This window comes from Rhipicephalus sanguineus, chromosome 3 (genome assembly GCF_013339695.2).
Source record: "Rhipicephalus sanguineus isolate Rsan-2018 chromosome 3, BIME_Rsan_1.4, whole genome shotgun sequence".
Classification (NCBI taxonomy): domain Eukaryota; kingdom Metazoa; phylum Arthropoda; class Arachnida; order Ixodida; family Ixodidae; genus Rhipicephalus; species Rhipicephalus sanguineus.
The window spans coordinates 102,391,760-102,412,646 of NC_051178.1; the positions used below are offsets into that span (position 1 = coordinate 102,391,760).

Sequence of the window (20,887 nt, forward strand, 5' to 3'; positions counted from 1 at the left end):
AAAGCTAGCAAAGCAAGGCAAGATTGCCGAATGTTTTCTGTGCATTGGTTGTGCAGGCTGCATTAAGACAAGCTTTTAAAAAAATAAGTTAACTCTTTTGACTCATCAATCATTCGTAAAAAAGTGTGTAATGGAATCATAGGAAAGTTAGTTGAGAAATCGCTCGGCTGTAGTGAGGACACACAGGAACCACCACACAAAGAAACAAGAAAGAATAGGAATGCAATGATTGAGAAGAATAAAAACATAGGAGACCATGGTTGACAAGTCATTGGAGAGAACTCTTCAACATGAAAGATGACATGTCGCCGCAAGCATGCTGATGATGGCATGAATGTGTACGTCACGTGTGATGTACAGATAAAAAAAAATGTTAATGAAGCGAGATAAACACAGACGATAAGCACCCACTAGCTGCACATCATGGCATCAGCAAGTCGCAAGCTACAGAAGGCAAATGAAAGTGTGACAAAATGCTGCTGTAACATTCAGTAAAATGCTGCTCAGTTATGACAATAAAATGAGGCTCTCAAAGGCCTCATAAACTTGCAACGATGACAATAAAAAAGGAACGAGTAGAGGGAACTGCTATTATGCAACACCTTGATATTTCGCAGTGCCTCGAAAACCAATAACATGCACTGCGCACTCCAACGAGGCAGCCGATTCTGAGGTCTAAACATTAAGATCCATCACGCCAGCGTAATGCAATAAACAACAGCTGCAACAGTGAAGTCATAAAGAGATCATCGCGCGTTGGCTATGCTTTGATATGTAGCAGTGACGTTTTCGATTCCTCGAAAGCAGCAGAAGGTGAACCACATTGACTGCCTTGTCTTTTTCTTTTGTCGTTACACCTACGCAACAGCCTTGCAACAAATAACAGCGTAGTATGTGTACTGTGTCAATACCTACGTGAGTATGGAACAGAAACGCGGCACTTCACTCGCCGGTGCAGCGCTGGGCCCACGTGCTGGCCTTCGACAGGTCTACAGCAAAGTTTTTGCCACCACACCAGAAATATACAGTTCTGTATAAAAAAGATGCTAATGCTACAGACAATATTAAGATTTCGCACACCAGCACGGCATGTGATCGCCTCTCCTTTTGTCTGCGTCAGCCTGCTTCACTCAAAATGAAAAAAAAAAAGAAAGGCGTGGCAGTGCTCCCGTGTAAACAAAGGTAAGTAATGAAATATGCGCATCTGTATTAAATATGGAACATAAAACAGGCTATCCGACAGCTGACAACCCGTAGGTTGCCCACTCCCAAAAGCCCGAACGCAAGTTTTGCACTTACGGCAACTGAAACAATTCCACAGCAGGTAAAATTGTAATGGTTGTTCAGCTGACTAATGGAACTTCAATGAAAGCAACACATGAGCTACAAGTGATGCTGTTAGCAGAAGGGCAAAAGATGAACTTAGATCATCCGCAGATTTTTCAACACATACTCAAAGTAATAACTTGAATTGAGCTAGTTAGTCGCACATAGCGTAAAATTTTACGGCACTAAGGCAGCGCTGAAATGCTTAAACATGAGTGCCAACTACCAAGTGATAAAGAACAGCTACTACAGTGCATTTAGCATTCTAAAAGCCTTTAACACTGTTGCGGGTCTTCACGAGCTGACAGAATTTAGCATCCAGTGGTGAAGTAATACATCCAACTAAGGCTCTTCCAGCCCAACACTTGAAACATCATCGAGTGCCTGAACAATCCCTCTTCTCAAAAATCTTTTATAAAATATTGCACGAGGATTGAGGTAAGCTTGACGCTCCTATAATTTCGGGTGAAGCAGGCCGTTGCAGCTGCAGTCGTTAACACAAGAAACATGTTTTCCAACAGTTCGCGCAGTGTATATAAATGGTGCGCGGAAAGGATGACATGATTCCTGAGTGAGAGCTACTAACTCTCTGGAACAAGAAACTGGCTCGTCCATTTCTAATTACAGTGACAACGCCAGCAACAAACATCCTCCATTAAAAGAGAAAACAAAAAAGAGGTTGCTCCATTCACGCTGCTACTCTCAAGCAACAAAAATAATGACAAGACTACACGGGCGATGGCCACGGAGCGGTGCGCACAGTTCGTACGACATAGCGCTGCCCCGCATTTCCTTGGTTTCCACCACAAAAACGTTGGCCAGTTCGCCGCTGGGATGCCCCTCTGGCCTGAGCAAGCAAGGCGTTGCGGGGTCGGCGAGCAGGCGGTCACTCTCGCCCTCCAACCCCGTTTTGAATAAAGAAGTCCGCAAAGTCACTTAGAAACATACGGAGGCACTCTGGTGGTTGTGGAGAATCGATGTCGTTGCACCCGGTCGAGTCCTCATATTGCAGTGTGCGGCCGACAGAACCGGTATTTTTGTGCACAGTGAGGCGGCAGAAATGCGATGCCTTGACACACTAACGACACCGCTTGAGGAGAGGAGCTTTCAGCAATTGAGAATGCTAGTATATGCAAAGACAGCATGTGAGGTGCTTGAGAGGATAAGAAAAAAAAAAAAAAGAAAGATCTCCTTCCCTCCCCCAACCCTCCCAGCACTAAAATCACAACCACAGAAAGGGGAGGATGTAAATCTAGACAGGACTGAGGTTCCTTTTCAGCTGTTCATTTTTCACAGACAGTAAGCAAATAAAAAATATTTTTCATAATGCGTTCATAGCCTTGCTTTTCACTGCCATTGCCAACAAACACTTAGTATTTGCAGCATCGAGCAAGGCAAAAAAACATGCACGCTGCACGCGTGTTTATGAAAAATATGTCATATATGCTCACTGTTGGCAAAAAATGAAGAGTTGAAAGAATTGAACAGTTGAGCACCCGTCTTGCCTACTTATACGTCCGCCCTTATCCGTGGTTGTACTTTCGGTGTTAAACCCATTATTATACAACATGAAATCTATTAATATTGAACACGCACCAACTATCCAAACAGCAAGTACGTACTACTTCTCTCCCTCCCCAACAAAAAAGTAAGAAAGAGAACCTCACTCACTAGCTTTCTGCAACACGAACGAAGTGTTTGATTTACTTGTATTGCCATGCTTTTCTGATTAAGGGACCAGGGTTCACAATATTCTGACTGAATTTTCAAAGCATGCATCCATGAATGCTCCTTCAACCTTTAGTAGCTTTCTTGCGAGGTGAAAATCCTCACCTAAACAAACCTTAGGCGTTTTCGCGCAGTTGTTTGTTTAGGCAGAAGTTTGCTCAAGCAAAGTGTCAGCTTGCGGGCATGTCATCGATTTCAGGGACGGGGGAGGGGATGCTGCCACTGTTCACTGCTCTGAGAGTTTGTTCAAGAGCTCTTCGATCGGACGGTGCATCACCATACGTGGCAAAGCGAATTAATGATCGAAGGCCGTAAAGCAATGTGCTTTGTGGAATGTTTTGAAGTGGCATAGCAATGCAGTCCAGGGAAGCTCACGAATTCCCTCAAGCAACCGGTGACATTTGTTACACTCCGTGCTTGCTATCTTTGGTTCACCGAAAGCAATGAATTATGTACGCCAAAAATGTTGGACAGGAAATGCAACATGATACGTGAGAAGTGAGGTCAATAAGTGTAAGCTGTTGAGCACCAACTATCCTGAACGTGTATTTATGCATTCAGCAAAATCTCCAAAGAGCTGTTTATTACCGCGACGCCTCCAAGAAGAAGGCAAGCAAGTTAATGCTCAGGTGTTGCGGTGCCACTATTTTTTTTAAATGAAAACTTGATAAACTATTCGAGAGCAAAGTGGGGCTAGTTGGTTCAATTTGCAGACTTGAAACGTGTCTAATTAAAGCAAAAAAAAGTTTCGATTGAGGCCAAGAAACAGATGGGACACCGCGCCGTGTCTGTTTCCTGGCCTCATCCAATGTCCTCTTTATGCGAATTAGATGTGTCTCAACTTTGCTGGACTAAGTCAGACTGAATGAACAAACATGATTGGCTTGCTTCTCAAGTTAATAACTCTGTTCCCAGTGAGAGTGGCCCAGGTACCCCAAAAAATTACATGAAATTGGCAACACTGACCTCCTCCTGCCAAGAAAATGAACAGACTACTTGTTATGTAGCAGTTATGTGGACTACCACTCTACATAACATACTAATGGCCGTATGTTTCTGAAGTATGTGATTTGCGCCTGATTTACGCTTTTTCAGTTCTAGCTCACCTCATGTTTAAAAGCGCGTGATTTGAGTGATTTGAGTGACACTGTTGGGCAGGACTCCAGTATAAGACCGACTATCTCAGATTTTTTAACGAGTGCTTCTGCCAAATGTAGTTGTCGTGACCTGGCTCAAAGCAACAAACTCGCATTTATTGTTATCAGATAACTTAAACTGCACCGTTAAAGGGAGCTTGGCTATTACTAGGATATACACAATTTGCACAACTCATCTGATAACAAGTGTACCACTTAACAATCGTGGTATGGTAATGCTAAAACAAACATTTAAGGCGAACAAAGAAGCATGAGCAACGCCCCCAAAGTCTGCAATACCCAAGAGTGGTTTAGAATGAACCTGCCTACATAAAGATTTTTGTGACAGCAATAAATCAAATTTGGCAAAACACTGATAATTTATATAGTTAACTCAATAGAAAGCTTATGTACCAAGGGGACGTAAGACTGACAAATTATTCTTCAAGAAATCTATTGTCATTAATTTCACGATCATGGGCTCATTATTGAAAGACAAAACGAAGCTGAAAGTTCTATTCTCAAATTTCAGGCTGAAGCAGTAGCACCCAGTTGTCGGTGTGATGTCACAAATTCCATTTTCCTTTTCAAGCTATCAGCAAAATGACTGGATAAAGTTTTCCTAAATTTGCCTTTTTAAGTCTCTTACTCCCTTAGGATACATTGCAAATAATTTTTACTGATCAAGAATTATGCAGGCCATAACAGACACCATTAAAATTTACAACATTGCGGTGAGCTTATGTGTAATCTTTCAAGTACCATTGCCATCTGTATTTTATTTTTGTGCATTTTTTGGTTTGCCAAGCACCATCTAACAGCAAGAATAGTGCCTCTTGGTATCATAGAAGGACTATTTGCTAATAAAAGAGAAATAGTTTTTTTCATTACATTGATTTATGCTTTATAAGGTATAATGTCTTGAAGCGACTCAGGCTATGGAGACACCGTAGTGGAGGGCGTTGGATAATTTTGACTACCTGGAGTACTTTAACGTGCAGTTACATGGCACACAGACCTCTAGCACGTAACCTCCACCAAAATGCGATTGCCGCGGCCAGAGTTGAGTCTTTTGGGTCAGCAGCCGAGCACCGTAACCACTGATCAACCACAGCGGCCCTTTGGCCCTTTTCTCGGTAGCATCGCTTTAAGGTGATGCCGCTATAAGACGGTACTGTTAGACCTTCTAAGTTTTCTCCGGAAAAGAATAGAATTTTCAAGCCGGCATTTCTAAAGGCAGGCACAAAAATGTGTCAAGAAGCATCGCATTTCTGCGACTCGGTTGCAGCGTTCTGCTCTTTCAGGAGCACGATGGCACAGACGGCACCACTGTTGCTGTTGTCTTCACGACGCAGGACAGTGTGTGTGTGGCACATTGACAAATGGCTGGCTGATTGGATTGGCCATCCCCGAGTGGCCACGGCTGCGGCAGTCACCGGAAGCGCAATAGTCAACGAGGGGTGTCGGCACCCCCCATGTCGGCTCGTCAGTACACCCACGAGACCGGCACCCACTGAGGGCTGTTGTCCAGGGCCTCCAGCGTGGTCTCCAGTGTGTGGATGGTCTCCTCGATATCGTTGTTCACCACCGTCAGGTCAAAGAAGTGGCCGTACGCCTGGCGCAAGAGGTCGCTCTCCTTGGCTAGCCGCTCGAGGCTCCCGTCAACCTGCCAAACAAAAGTTTTAAAGAACAGCCTTCCAGCAGCCCAATCTTTACTACGTGTTCCCTTGAGAGCAAAGCTGTGACCCGCACAAAAAGAACACTTACGTCATGCATAGATGTTAAAGAAGGCGCTGCTATGAAGACAACATATGGTGCGTATTCCCCAGAGCGAAGGATCTTCAAAGCCTAGAGAAAAAGAATAAAACCAATGAAGCAAGCCAGCGTCAACATTGCCATATTTTCACTGGGTATAATATACGACCATCAGTGTAGGATAGAGGGAAGGGTACAGTATTCTCATTATTTAGCAAAATAAGTACAACAGAAACCATACAATTTGGGAATTAATGTCATGCAAGGATGTGTAAGAACAGCTGTAAGGTTACAGCGATTACATGACAGCTAGGTTGCTGTATTCAGGTGAAGAAACATTGCAACTTGTTTTATTATGACCTGACCTGTCACGCAGCATCTGAACACAATAATTGACACAAGGAACACTTAGGAAAGCAAGCCGACTCTCATTAAACACACTGTGGCTAATAATTAAAATGTAAAAATGTGGGCACACTGGTAGCCATGGGCTACCATTGTGCCCATATTTTTACAACACAATGTCTCAAAATAGGAAAAATTAACCACAGGCTTTAATTGATATGCAGTACTAATTAGGAAAATAAATATGAAAGTGAAGGAAAAGACAAGTTGCTAAAGGTGTTATTCCAGAATGCTATGGTTAAAAAAAGACATGTAGCACACGAATGCACCATCACGTGTCTTGTGTCCATCTTTTCCATGCCATGGAATTCTTAAACTACTACTATGTAGTACCAACAAGCTGAACCATCAATGCTGTACTGCTAACATTGGGAAAAGAACTCACAACCTTTACACGGCGCGTACTGCACTCTACTGATTGAGCTGGGGCTGTGGCTGTCCCCATGTTCATTTTCTTGCACATTGTATTTGTGCAAGTGTTTGATACGTTACCAAAATACGTTACCAAAACCAGCCCTCCCAATTCTTTCCGCTCGCTGTGACAGCGTAGCATGACAAGAATACAGTAGAACCCCGCTGTTACGTTCCTCACTGCTGCGTTTTCCCGGCTGTTACGTCGTTTTCCGCCGGTCCCGGCATAGCTCCCATAGGATACAATGTATTGGGAACCCCGCTGTTACGTCGTAACTGTCGGACCGTTCCCGTATGATACGTCACGAAGTGCGCTCGGAGCCAACCGAGTGACTACCAAAGAGAGCGGCCATGGTGCATTTTCACGCAGCTTGGCCTCGTTTGACCGTAATATTAGCCGCATGAGAGGCGCAAGCAACAGAATCTTTCAATTGATGCGAACAAAAGCATGGCCTTCGAGATTCAAATTGCAAAGATGGCGTCTATGACGTAACTGCTCGCGAAAGCAAGGCCTTCGAGATTGGCATTTACTATTGACAAAAGCATAGCCTTTGAGATTTGTATTGCACAAACATGGCGTGTATGACGTAATTGCTTGCGAAAGCAAGGCCTTCGAGATTGGCATTCACTTCTGCCATCGCGTTGGCGTAGACTCATCATCATCGTCATTTGTCGGAGAACGGGAGGAGTTCGAGTTGGTTGGAGCTCGCATGGTCGTGCGTGCGGTTCGCGGTCGGACTCGCCGCGCCGGTCGTGATTGCGTGTGCTTAGTTCTTTCATGCCTACAGCTGTTGCTGTTAAAAAAATCACATACGTTGATTACATTTCTGTGGATGAGGCCGTCCTTAGCTCCGCGTTTCTAGCCATCGACTAGATCGCGGCTGAGCGCGCCAATTTTCGTGCTGCTCGTAGGAATTGAAATAAAATTCTGTACCACTAAATATTTTGCCGTTTTTCCTGTTTTTCGTCTGTTACGTTTCCCGTCTCTTACGTTTATTTCCTACGGTCCCTTCAAAAACGTATCAGCGGGGTTCTACTGTACTCTAACAGAGAAGCCCATCTGGGGGCAGACGTTGCGATGGTGCGCTATAGTACAGACAACACTCAATGTCTTTCCTTTGAGATTAGCATGTGTTGAAGGTGCTACATTGGCGCAATAAAGGCACTTGGCTGTGCACCATGGTAGTGTAGTGTACGGCTGAACCACTTTGCGGTCAAGGCCTTTTAGGATTCTTGACAACATGTGCTCCTTCCTATGTTCACGGATCTTCATTCCGCCTAATGCACCTTGAGCGCCCTTCATTTTTAAGTGTGACATTGATGGGATGGGAGGTGATGGCTCTTAAACTCAAGCATAAATGTAGTGCAAGTGTAATGAGAATAACGCACACTGAGAAGCTATTGAAAATTTCAGCTTTTTGAAATGAAAAGTGTACATCATGCTTTACATATATACTACAAAGTTTCCAGACAGGCACAACTTTTATAGCCTGTGTTTTAGGCTTTTACTGCAAAAGTAGGTGAATCCTACTCATGTTTTGCATGTAGTCAAACCCACATATATCGAATTCCCAGAAATACGAAAACTAGTTCGATATATAGTATAATTCGATATAGAACTTCTGAAAGATTTACTGCATTTTCGTTGCGCAAGTTGGCTTCACGGCACTGCTCTACGATAATGCAAGGAAGCAGGCTATATGCAGGGGCGGGTTATACGTGAGAAAATATGGTGTCGATGTAAACCACGCCTCAACATTTTCATACACAGCTGTGCATGCTCATCAGGCGCCGAGAGCCTCTAGACCGCCGTGGCCCTAATGTCGAGCTTGTTATTAATTATTGTGCTCAGTACACTCTCGAGATGCTGTAGGCCAGGGGTCTCAAATACGCGGTCCGCGGACCTTTCGCTAGCGGCCTGTAGCTTCACACTGACTAAAGTTTTGTGACTTCGCTAAATACTACTTGCATTATTTTCTCGCCTATTGCAAATGAGTGCTTTGCTGGGTAAGCTACAGAGATGGGACTGATCTCAAGCATTTTTTCTCGTGAGGCACCCCATGCAGTCATTATGAGTTGAAACATCACCATGGAACGAAAACTCCATATTTAGTCACTGTGGAAATCAGTACTGATATGTTTTTCGAAACCTGACATCAAATTCCCTTCAGAAATGACCCATACATGAGAAATGGAAAAGTGTTCTTTCAAATGGCAACGTTAGGTGACATTTTGTTCAAACCCTGCTGCCCCCCACTGGCACCTTCTTCACTGTCCCGGCTCTTGTGGGACTAAATTTTGCGACCATTGCCTGCTAGCTGAGGTGAGCTTGAGACCCCTGCTGTAGGCAACGGCAGCATCAGACCTCTGTCACGGCCGCTACATAAAAAAGCAGGTGCGGCCTGCTGCGTCGCGTCGCCGTCAATGGGCAAGCGCGTCCCGGTCGAGTTGACAGTTGCGGCCGCAGTTTTTGGTGAGGACGCCACTAGCGCGGTCCGCAAAGCAGAGGCCAGTTCGTGCTACCATTATGCAGCGGCCGTGGTGCTACAATGTGGTCGGCTCGGAATTTATGCGTTGTTCGTGTGCTTTTTTGTGTGATCGTCTGTGTGAGTAGCTTTCCTCATGTTTCTTGCGCCTGAGTGCGTTTATTTGGTGTGCGCGTCTGTGGCGGACGGTTTTTTCCAGCGGTGAGATGCCGCGAAGCTGTTGTGTGCCGCTGTGCAATTCAAACGCGAGAAGAGACGCTACTATGAAGTACCACGAATTCCCTAGTGATCTGCAGCGTCGCGAAACGTGGCCGAAGAATATTTCTCGCCAAGGGCCATCAGAAAAAGCAAGTAAGTGGGAGCCAAGCGACAGGTCGCTGGTATGTTCATTAAATTTCACTGAGGATAACTATAAAAAGAACACGAAGATTAGGATTTTGGTTCCGACTGTGGTCCCGACTGTGTTTCCCGGTTATCCGCACTACATGCAAAAAAAGAACGCGCAGCCCAGAAAACGCTGGCGAATGAATGCAGCTGATGACGCAATAGTTGGGGCAGGTGATTGTGAAAGCTCAGGAGAAAGCCCTAAGATCAAAAGTTGCTCGCACCCTGTGAAAGACGATATCGAAGCGTGCGTTCCACAGTCGGCCTCAGAACCGAGCACAGAACGTAGCTTTCCTGTAGATCAGGCCAGCCAAACCACATTAGATATTGCACAAGAAAAACAAACTGGAGACAAAAGGAAGAAACGTACACAGAACAAGCGCTTGTCAGTTCTGTATATCTTATTTTGCCGCCGTTTCTTTATGTGCTGCTGATTTTATGTCATGCACCTTTACTAACCTGCCGCGCTTGTTATAGAGACACAGAGGAAAAGTCAAATTCCGGGAGAAAAGGCGGCCACCCTCCTGAGTGCCTGCATCACTCACTACTTCGTCTTGAAGAAACACGTAAATATACTCAGCATAATTCGTAATAACGAGAACTTTTAATTTCAGGTGAGTAAAGCGGGCAACCTTCATGAAGAGTACTGAGGCCCACTCTACAAATATTGGTAGTCCTAGGGCAAACTGTTCACATATGTGGGGTAATCGGCATTTCTAATAACGACTTCAATAGTCAACCTGTAATGTGCAGCTATAAAACGCGTAATCTACGGCCTGATTGGAGTAAGTGTCGCGCGTACAAACGCGGCTGTCGAAGCGCTTCTCCGTGAACAGCTGGACCGGTGTGGTGGCGCCAGAGCGGGCGCAAGGAGAACTAGGCCCCGGACGCCGTTTCGGCGCCACGCAGCAGGCCGCACCTGTTTTTTTTATGTAGCGGCCGTGCCTCTGTTCTCCACGTTTGACACTGTTGGTTATCGCCAGCTCTGCAGCAAACAGCAGGTTCTTCTGTTTAATGGCAGCTGTCGCATTAACTAATAGAGCAGAGAATCGGTGAGAAGCGAACAGTGACCTCAATGACTGTGCACGCTGGGCCGATGGGTGCGCCAGAGAGTACCGTATTTACTCGAATCTAACGCGCACCTTTTTTTTCCGGAAAAACGAGTCCAAAAATCGCATGCGCGTTAGAATCGAGTACCGAAAGAAAAAAAAAAGAAACTCGGTTATCGTATTGCCATCGACATTTCAAAATGGCCGCCTCCTACGCGCCTTGGCCATTTCTGCCATTTTTTCAGTTCGTACGTGTGCTGAGGTGATTGTCATCCCGTTCTGCGTTCGCATCGACGGTGTGGAAGTGCCGACTCCAATACTCGACGAGTGTACCACGATGCCGCATTTAAAAGAATAGTTAATACATGTGCAGAGAGACGGACGGAAATCGGGCCGCATCGCGGTCGTACGGAGTTCCCGAAAACGTGCGTGCGAGACTGGCGCAAACAGAAGCAGAAGATTTTTTACAGCAAAGCTTCACGAAAAGGTTTCAGTGGACCAAAGCAGGGCCGGTTTCCCGAAATCGAAGAGTGTTGACAACGACAAGGAGTTGTCCGACAGCGACGAGGACTGATCCTGCGCGACTCGTATCGCCGCCGTAGTGGTGACAGTTTTAGCGGCAAGGCCCGCTTTTGGCTTTGTGTTTTACTTTTTTGAAACTTCAGTTCTTTAAAACCCAAACACTTGTTCTTCTGAATGTGCGAAGTTTGACTCCTACGGACTTTTTTTTTTTGTTCTTTTCTCTCACGAAAAATGGGTGCGCGTTACAATCGATGTATTACTTTTTCTTTTTTTTTTGGTCGCGGAAAACGGGTGCGCATTACAATCGAGGGCGCGGTAGAATCGAGTAAATACGGTAATCATGCGAGAAAGCCTGTGATGGCAAGTGGTAGTTTCTACTTGCTCTGCACGGCTCCCTGCTAATCACACCACTCGCTCTCCCAAATGCACGCGGAAAAGACCTCCGCTGTAAGGCAAACTCAACTTCTTGTGAGGAAAAGCCAACTTCCTGGCACGTGTGATTTTTGCTATATGGAGGGTTCAAGCTTTTTCTGTTCAATGTCACCGTAGATTTTTCTATGTATCGAGGTTAAAGCATTGTCGAGTTAGAAAATAGTTCGATATAAAGGATAGTTCGATTTATCCGAGTTTGAAATAGTTGGGTTTGACTGTAATGCCTGCCTAAAAAAAGAATTGTACGATTAATCTATGTTACTTGAGAGAAGCACTGATTCAGAAATCAGGGTGGAGTTAATTGCAAATTATGCATACATATCTACAACCATGACTTCAGCAAATCATCCAACGTGGAGCACACAGAACTGTGACTTGATATGCAGTGCTCAGTAAGCACGACACAATTTTTCTGCTCCAATATGGGAGAAGGCAAGGAAAGAATATCGCTTGTGGAGACTAGTCATGACAAAAGTAAGAAAGTGTCATGCTAGAAGTGGAGCTCACCACCTAGAAACATGGTAACACGAGATTTTAATTTCTCCTATACATTCTCTAACAATGAGCCTATTTGAAGAAGCTTTGCCTTCTACAATTTTGGTCCGCCGATACAGCCGCAAAAAAAAATCTGACTGGTCAAAGAGGTGCGTAGCGTCCATCATTAGCTGACAATTTGATCTTTTTCTTGATTGTGAGTATACTCACTTTGCATTTTACGCACTACGTTGTAGTCCAAAAATATCGGGGATTTGTGCAGCAGCTATCAACCATTCTGAGCCCGAGGAGAACCCGCAACACCCGCCGCGGTGGTTTAGTGGTTATGGTGCTCGACTGCCGGCCTAAAGGTCGCGTGATCGAATCCCGGCCGCATTTCAATGGAGGCAAAATGCTGGAGGCACATGTACTTAAATTTAGGTGTACGTTAAAGAACCCCAGGTGGTCGAAATTTCCGGAGCCCTTCACTATAGTGTCCCTCATAATCATATCGTGGTTTTGGGACGTAAAACCCCAACAATTAACTGTAAGAAGAACCTACAACGACCATTGCCGTAAAACGAAACAACAGTTCTCGCAGCTGTCCGTACGACAACACCGACCTGTGGCTCGACGTCGAGGATGGCAACTTTCCCCTGGGCATGGATCTTGCGGATGGTGTCCAGCTTGGTGCCGTACATGGCATCCTCGTGGGTGCCGTACTCCAGGTACTCGTGCGACTCAATGTCCGACACCATCTCCTCATGCGACACAAAGAAGTAGCTGCGCCCGTTCTCTTCACCCTTGCGCGGAGGACGCGTCGTGTCTGTGAGGAATGGAGATTCACGTCAGGTACGCCTCCGACACCACAAGCCACTATGCAGCTTACACGGTTGACTCCCATTGATTCAATATTTGTGAGACCGCAATATCCGGTTGGCTTATAAGAAAGGTTGTACAACCATTAGTGACGAAATAAATTCACTCTTGTTTTTGTTGCATGAAGTACCCTGTAGTTGACGAGGCACTACTTTAGATAAGGACAACAGGCTACTCTGATACAGCATTATAACAACTATACATGTAGTCATTTGTTTCAGAGGCCTAGTTACAGTTGAAGGGCATAGCACATGTCACCATTACCAAGGACAGGTTACTGCAGCCACTACCATAGGTCGGCAAATTCACTCATGAGTCGACTCACTCAGACTCGGATCGAGCCGTGTGTCTGAGTCTGAGTGAGTCCGGGCGAGTAATATTTTGGTGAGCAGGAGTCCAAGTGAGTCTGGTTGAGAAAAATTTGAGCGAGTCTGAGTCCGAGTAAGTCTAGTTGAGGAAAATTTTGGTGAGCCTGAGTCCGAGGGAGCCCTAAGCACAACATATTTTTTGAGTGAGTCTCAGTGAGCTCCACATTTTTTGCCGACCTATGGTCCTATGTACTCAACTTCAGCCTTACTATCAGCCTTACGTAGGCTCACATTTATAGTCATGTCTACTCACACGTACTTTAATGCGCTAGCATTCACACATAAGCTCAATATTTATTGATCAGAGGTGTGAGTTACGGGAGGGAGGGGTGGAGGGTGCCTTGACCTCGCCCCACCACAAACTCTTTCATGGAAAGTTTTTGACAAAAATATCTTGTGTGAGTTGTGTCTTCCAATAAAATGTCCTTACTGGAATGCAACCACTGATAGCTTGTATTTGGAGATATGTGACCAAAGGTGCCACGTAGAGCACCGATTATGTGAGACATTAAGGTTAAAGAGCACTGACACCATGTTTGAAAAAGGCAAGTATACATTATCACGCTCAGGAGTCGACTCACTCAGACTCAGGTCGAGCTGTCAGTCTGAGCCCAAGCAAGTCCGGCTGAGGAAAATATTGGTGAGTCTGAGTCCGAGTGAGCTCTCAACGCAAAATATATTTCTTGAGTGAGTCTGCGTAAGCACATTTTTTGCCGACCTATGGTTCTTTTGCCGACCTATGGTACTATTGTCACTTAGGGAAGTGAACAGTCTCATGTGCTGAATTTTTTTGTCAAGAAACGTCAAAATACATTCGTTTTTACATCATTTGGTCGGTGTCCAGATCCCTTCAACTAGTATGATTTTTTTTGTGTGTTTTAGAGCTTTTGGCAAATGCTGCATAAATGTGGGGGCAGTGTTGAGTGGTAGGGGAGGGTTGGAATAATCAAACTGGCATAAGTTCTTGTGTTAAAACTTTTCTTTATAACAGAACATAGTTTCCCATCAGGACCTTCTAGTGCCTTTGAATTGGGTGAAAAACCTAACCAACCAAGGCCAAATGAAGGGGAGTCAAGTGCAGTTGTAGTACCACACATACAACAGCACATCTGCACAAATGACCGGAAAGCTATTCCAGCGTCGCATAGTACCTACAGAGGCGCATCTTTAACATGAAAGTGTGTGGCACTTGACAGTAAAGGAGATCCTATGCAGAGGAACCTAAACTGGCTTTTGCACTTGTAGTTTATTTCTGCATAGAAGTTAATTTTCTGACAGTGTCAATCAACAAATTCAATGCAAGATGTCCAAACATAACCACACTCTACACCACAGACATATGTTCTTGCCTTTAAACATTAGAAGACTCTTGCACCAAAGAACTTATCCTTGGGAAAATTAACTGCTGAACTCCTTTTAACTGTACCTCTCTCTGACACGGCTCACCTGTTCTGATTTTTTGTTTCTATCAGGGATGTATTGAAGCCACTAGCTATGCCTCTGCACACCTTCCTTTTTGTACTATTTTGTTTACAAGCATTCATATGTTACAGTGTACATTAGAAATGGTTCAGCTTATCCTGTTGATGATGAGTCATCTTTACAGCTGTTGTTCCTAATTTATCCAGAGAAGAACAAGAAGAAAATGGGATGGTGATGCTAACTGCATAACAAAGAGGGAAGAGAGAAGTGCATCTGACTGCAAATGTTATAAAGTTGTCAGAGCACGAAAATTTTGAAAAAGTAGAATTTTTTTGTGGACTGGGGCAGCAGAGGATTTGTTTGCTGCTTTCCCATGGAGCTTGTAATCTAGATAGACATAAATTGAAGATCAGGAATGAAATTGTGTATTTTAATGTCCCAGAACAGCACAGTAGGCTTTGAAGCATGCCTTAGTGAAGGGTGTCAGATTAATTTAGATGACCTTATGTTCCTTAAACTTGGGTTTTTTTGTAACTCGTTGCTAAGAAGCAAAAGAAGTCTGTGAGCATAAGTAGCAACTAAAAGGCTCAAGTTTTTTTTTACATATACTCATTTAGTACGGCCGACGTGTAGCTTTTATGTGCCACAAGAACTAACCAGGCGAGATGAAACATGCATTTGCTAGCTGAGACTCAATGTTGCCTATACAAAATACTTCAGTCACAAGGTCAGGCAGTCGGACTTGCCCATGTGCACCACATGTAATACTCGGGAAGACTTAAAACACGTCCTCTGTGCCTGTTCCTGTTACGATGCAGAACGACAGACTCTAAAGGCAGCACTTCATTAGCAACTCGGCTTTAGCTTGGTGCTGCGGCACCTTCCCGGCTTGTGGCAAGACAGCGGTTGTGCGATGCGCAACACAAAAGTGTTGTTGGTGTTTTTGAGGACCACTCGACTTAATGAACTTTTGCGCATATAAGTATGTTTGTGACTGTACTACGCATTGTGTGTATATGTGGTCATTGTATATATCTAGTCATCACTCGACACCTGGAGTAGCAAGCCAGGCCATAAACCAGGCTAACATCTCCGGGAATGTCGTTAAAGATTGTTATGTCTCTCTATCATAGAGTAATGTCTGTGTGTCTAACTTATGACTGCATGACAAATGCTGCAGTTACTGTAGCTGAGATAGGCACGAAAGGATTTCCATTTCTGTTCAAAACCACATGGAACACATTTATGTAAGCATTAATGGACATCACATGGCACAAAATGAATACTACTGGTAAGCATGACAGCATGCCGAAAACACGTGAAAAGTGCATTTCTTTCAGTTGTTAACAAATCTGACAATATAAAAATTCTAATGCTGCCTCCTGCTGGATGTGACAGGGTTAAAAAAAAACAAAAACAAAAAAAACCTCTTGTTACTAAACGTGTTAAGCATAGCCTAGCAAGGCATGAGAGACCAAGAAAACAAACACACAGCATTGTCTTCATCTTCTCTGTTGTTTTATGCACCCTGTTTAGGCTGCATGTCATGCAATACAGTACTCACGTGGAATGGGATATGCATATTTGTTTGGGTAGCTTGCGATGAGGGTGTTTTTGATGTGTCTCCGGCCTACACCATGGGCTCCTGCAATGAGAAGTTGCCCACAGGTGCTCGTGACAAAGTACTTTTCTTATTTCAGTTTTGAATACGTAGTGTTGTAATTGACGCATGTAATTCCTCAATGCTTTTAGTTACGAGGCTCGTTTCCTTACAAACTCGACAAGCTCGCATCAGAAATTTTAAAGTACAGTAGACTCTCAGTAAACGCAAATCTCTTAAACGGCATTGCTGCTTAAATAGAACAACTGCCTCTAATATGATTGGTTTCCTACCTGAATGCTGCAACCCTGTTCATCTCTCAATAAATGTAACTCCTCTGAAACGGAACATACTTTCTTGGTCCCTTCAGGTTCCGTTTAATAAGAGTCTACTGTATAGCCCTTTCCAAGGCCTTCATTTTTTTGAACTCTTGTTATTTACAACATTGTGAAGTAGCGAACATTTGCAAGCTCCAGAAGCGACATAAAGCAAAACCACAACTTTTCAGACGTCTAACAAGGATGTGTGTAAGCTTCCCCTCAACACTGGTTTCATTTTAGGTATTTTCTATGCCTCTCTGCACTAAGCTGATAATTTAAGCTACACGACGGGCATAAATCCAATAATAAGTTATGCACACAACACACGCATAAATTATTTTAAAAATAAAACAATGAGAAAGTACAGATATCAGTTTGGATGAAAAAGTCCCGTTATTGTAAGCCACAAAACTAGGCTTGTGCGAATAGTAAATTTTAAGTTCGAAGCGAATTTGAAGCGAATAGTGATTTGGTCGAATAATTTCAAACCGAATTTGAATAGTATATATTACATATTATAAAAAAACATGGCTGATCCCTCTGTCATAGGAATCGGTATAACGCGAAAGTGAAGCGTGTCTTCACAGACGTAGTTGAGCGTTTGCTGTGCATTCTTTCGTCCCAAGGGCGAAGGAGTGAATGCTACAGCAACAAATTGTAATGTCACGCAAAGAACGGCAAGCAGCTTGAAACTTGCAACACGCTGCTCAAGCAGAAAGGACGCATGGAACGAACATACACAGGATGAGAGCGAACTGTCACATTTGTAACTTATTTCTGCGTGAGCACTGCGCTCCTTTCGCAAAAGCGGCTGCTGCAGTGATCAAGTGACCTTCGTGCTCTCAACGCAAGACGTACGAACCACCGCGATCACGAGATAAGCGCACGCACGAGCGACCACGCCCTGTAGAGGTGGGCGCTCGTCGCTATGGTGGCGACTTTTAAAGCGCGCTCTTCGAGCCCTTCGCGCCATCTCGCAAGTGATAACGAAAATACGCTGTAACACCGATCTCTGAGTACCACCACTGGCAAATGGTGTATATAGATAGCTCGCCGTTAGCATTGCAAAGAACGTGCCGTCCGTGGCCGAATCGTTTCGCGCTGCGCGATGCGGAGTGAGGGGTCGTAAGTTCGATTCCTGGTGACGGAACTTTTTCTTCTGGTTTTTTTCTTTCCCCACTGTTAGTCTTTATATTTTACAACGACATATCCGTGACAGAAATACATCAGTGGAGCCGTAGTGGGCCCCGGCATAAAACACTTTCGTGTTAAAAAAATATGAGCATGTTTGTCATGGTCCAGCTAATCGGCACAGTATTTTTTTAAAATTGAAAGAAGGTATGTGCAAATGTGATTCTCCTTGGTTCAAAGGGAAGTGGAAGCAACTTTGAATAGTAGCAGGATGTTACTTTCGGTAGAATGGAAGTGATAACCTGTAAAATATGTTGCGTTTTAAAATTGACTATACTTCGAGCATATAAGCTCATATTACAAGCTTTTAAACTTAAAAAATGATGAATCGATGTGGGGGTAATATGTTCATTTAACCTTGAAGTGGGGCTTCACGGCAGTGTGGATTTCCCCTGGATAGGTGTATTCACGGTAGGTAGAGTACCCCTTCACTGCAGTGAAACCACCTTTACAGGGGTTACATGTGGTTTATATATGTTTATTAGATCATTTCGAATACTTTGAAATTTAGAACAATTTAAATTTGTGTCGAAACGAATTCGAATACTGTAATATTCGTTTGAATATTCGAAGTGCTCGAATATTCGCACAAGCCTACACAAAACAAATACTATAGTAGTCACACACTACATCATGTAGGAATGTTATGAATTAAAATTCACTGCTTAGTGCCGTGGTATATTAAAAAATTTTAACTGGTGGTCCAATTTTTCTCTTAGAGGAGCACTGACAAAGCATTTTTGACTAGTCATTTTTATCGTTATTAACTGTCCAAACCCTATTAACACTGAAAAAATACTGGCGAACGTTAGAGCCCCTCACGTGACATAAAACTATAGCTTTTCATGGCCCATTCCATTCCTGTGACTACTTTGACTACAACATGCAAGCTTAACCAGAAGTTTTTTTATGAGCAAAGTCATCATAGCTAGCATTGCTGCTATATGACATCAGCAAATTTTACTGTCACGGTGCTGCAACAATGCTGATGATGACACCAGTAATGCATTTCAAGACCAACTTTAACGACAAATTAAAATATCAGTATTTCCAAACTTTCCAATTTGCCAAGTGTCATCTTTTAACGTATGAGAGATGTAATACGTAGAGCTCCTACTGCTTAAAAAATATGTGATATCTGTCCACCCAACTTTCTGCCTCCCCCTGCTATGCTTACTGACTCTAGATACATAATACTAGATACTAATAAAAACACTAGATACTGAACATAATAAAACTAACTACATACTAACTACACAATAAAAAGTGCACACATCACTGTACAAGTAATACAGTAACTACTGCAGTGCCGCACCCTAATCTGTGGCAGTCTATGAACTGCATGTTTGATTGCACCACTTACCCAGTAGGACGAGTGTTTTCCGATGGAAGGATGGGAGCCGGACAACTTCCTCATAGGTGACAACATCCAGCTGATCGAACGCTGCGTTGTGCTTGGCCAGGTACTTGTCCTTCAGGTGCTTCTTCTTGCGGCCGAAGATGGAGCAGTTCACTGCAAGTGCGGACGTGAAAGACTGAAGGAGAAGCCCGGCAAGCATTTCAAAGTGTGCGCACTGTACGAGCACGTGACCATGTGTGACGATACTAAAAACGTGAGAGAACACAAAGATAACTGGGAGTTGAACCTTATGACAAACTCCTACCCAGCAGAACATTAATTTCCCTATAATCTGATATTAATTACATATAAGCAAACATTCCCTTTAAGTCAACACCAGCAAGAAACACTTAAAACTGACTTTTTCACATCCAGCCATTTGCTATGTCCGTGTTAGTTATATCGAGGTTTGGTCAGAAACACAACATTTTTCATTCTTACGAAGTACTGCTGTCAGGTCAGATTTAAACGAGCTACTATTTGCATTCCACTGTTTGAGGGAGTTGCAGATTGAGCATTAGGAATGACTGTGCCACGCCCTAATTTATTGGGTAATACGGGTAAATGTAAGCATACAGGGACAGGTACACTCAAATTAACACTAACTATCTACCTTATAATCTGGACTAAAGCTTGTCACAGTACAGAAGGTGACGTATTAGAGCAGCTGACAATCTTCAAAGGGACAACAATGATGCTAGAATGTGCTACATTGGTAGAATTACCCTACCGGCCATCTAACATCACTTGTCCGACAGAAAAAAAAAAAGAAAAGATTTCACAGCACTAAAGAACAATATCAAACTTCTGCTCTGTGCAACTGTCTGAGCTGCGACGCTGTTGATGTCAGCGTGGTATTTGGCTAGTGCCTTTTCCATGCAGTTTGTTGCTCAGTGCGAAACAAAAACGAGTCTTGCCGTACCCCCTTGGTCGTTCTTGGCGTGTTCCATGGCGATGCAAGCCATCCGCCACTCCTGGAGTTCGGGCGACGGAATGAGCCCGGCCGTACCGTCGGCCGTCTCTTTCTTGGCCTGCCACCAGTTGTGGTCGTCCTTGCTGATCACCTGTTGACCACCGGGGAAGGAAAAAGAAGGAGGGAAGCACGACAACACGTTTCTTGCAGCCTCACACAAATCTGTTTTGTTAAGTTTCTCACGAGGTACATTTAGGGCAAATCAGTTCTGCGAAAACCCACAAAGTGGAGGAAGGTTCACGAAAGTGAAAAACTAATCTGTGGCGTGAAAATATTAAAAAAAGATCCATGTGGATTTCTCAGAAAGAAAGCCTTCCAGTTGACAAAAGAAGTTCTGCAGCAGGTTACACTCTCTGCAACAGTTGAAGGCGGAAGCCTGCTTGACACTTGGTAATGTTAAGTTATACAGTCGGAGACCAGACTTCTTGCAAGACATAGTGAGCCACAGTGCAAGAGACACGCAATAAATTATGTTGACATCCTCAGCTGATTGCATTCATTGTTACATCCATACTTCAAGATAATAAGCATACAATGAACATCCATTCAGCGGCATACTATTTTGACAGCATGCAGGTTTATACTTACTGTTATGTTCTACCATAAATATGGTTGTTATGTTGTGTT

The 20,887-nt window shown here is 43.9% G+C and overlaps 1 protein-coding gene across 7 annotated transcripts in view; it reads right to left on the bottom strand.

Annotated features, from left to right (window-relative positions):
• LOC119386874 (peripheral plasma membrane protein CASK) overlaps positions 1 to 20,887 on the bottom strand; it is a 440,428-nt gene continuing 419,541 nt past the window's right edge. For all 7 annotated transcript variants that reach the window (XM_049413279.1, XM_049413277.1, XM_049413278.1 and 4 more), the window contains 6 exons: positions 20,210 to 20,351; positions 19,252 to 19,401; positions 16,342 to 16,422; positions 12,732 to 12,934; positions 5,958 to 6,038; positions 1 to 5,856 (listed from right to left, as the gene is read on the bottom strand). In XM_049413279.1, coding sequence (XP_049269236.1) covers positions 5,677 to 5,856; positions 5,958 to 6,038; positions 12,732 to 12,934; positions 16,342 to 16,422; positions 19,252 to 19,401; positions 20,210 to 20,351 — 837 coding nt within the window. In that variant the 3' untranslated portion in view covers positions 1 to 5,676. The remainder of the gene's footprint in view (positions 5,857 to 5,957; positions 6,039 to 12,731; positions 12,935 to 16,341; positions 16,423 to 19,251; positions 19,402 to 20,209; positions 20,352 to 20,887) is intronic.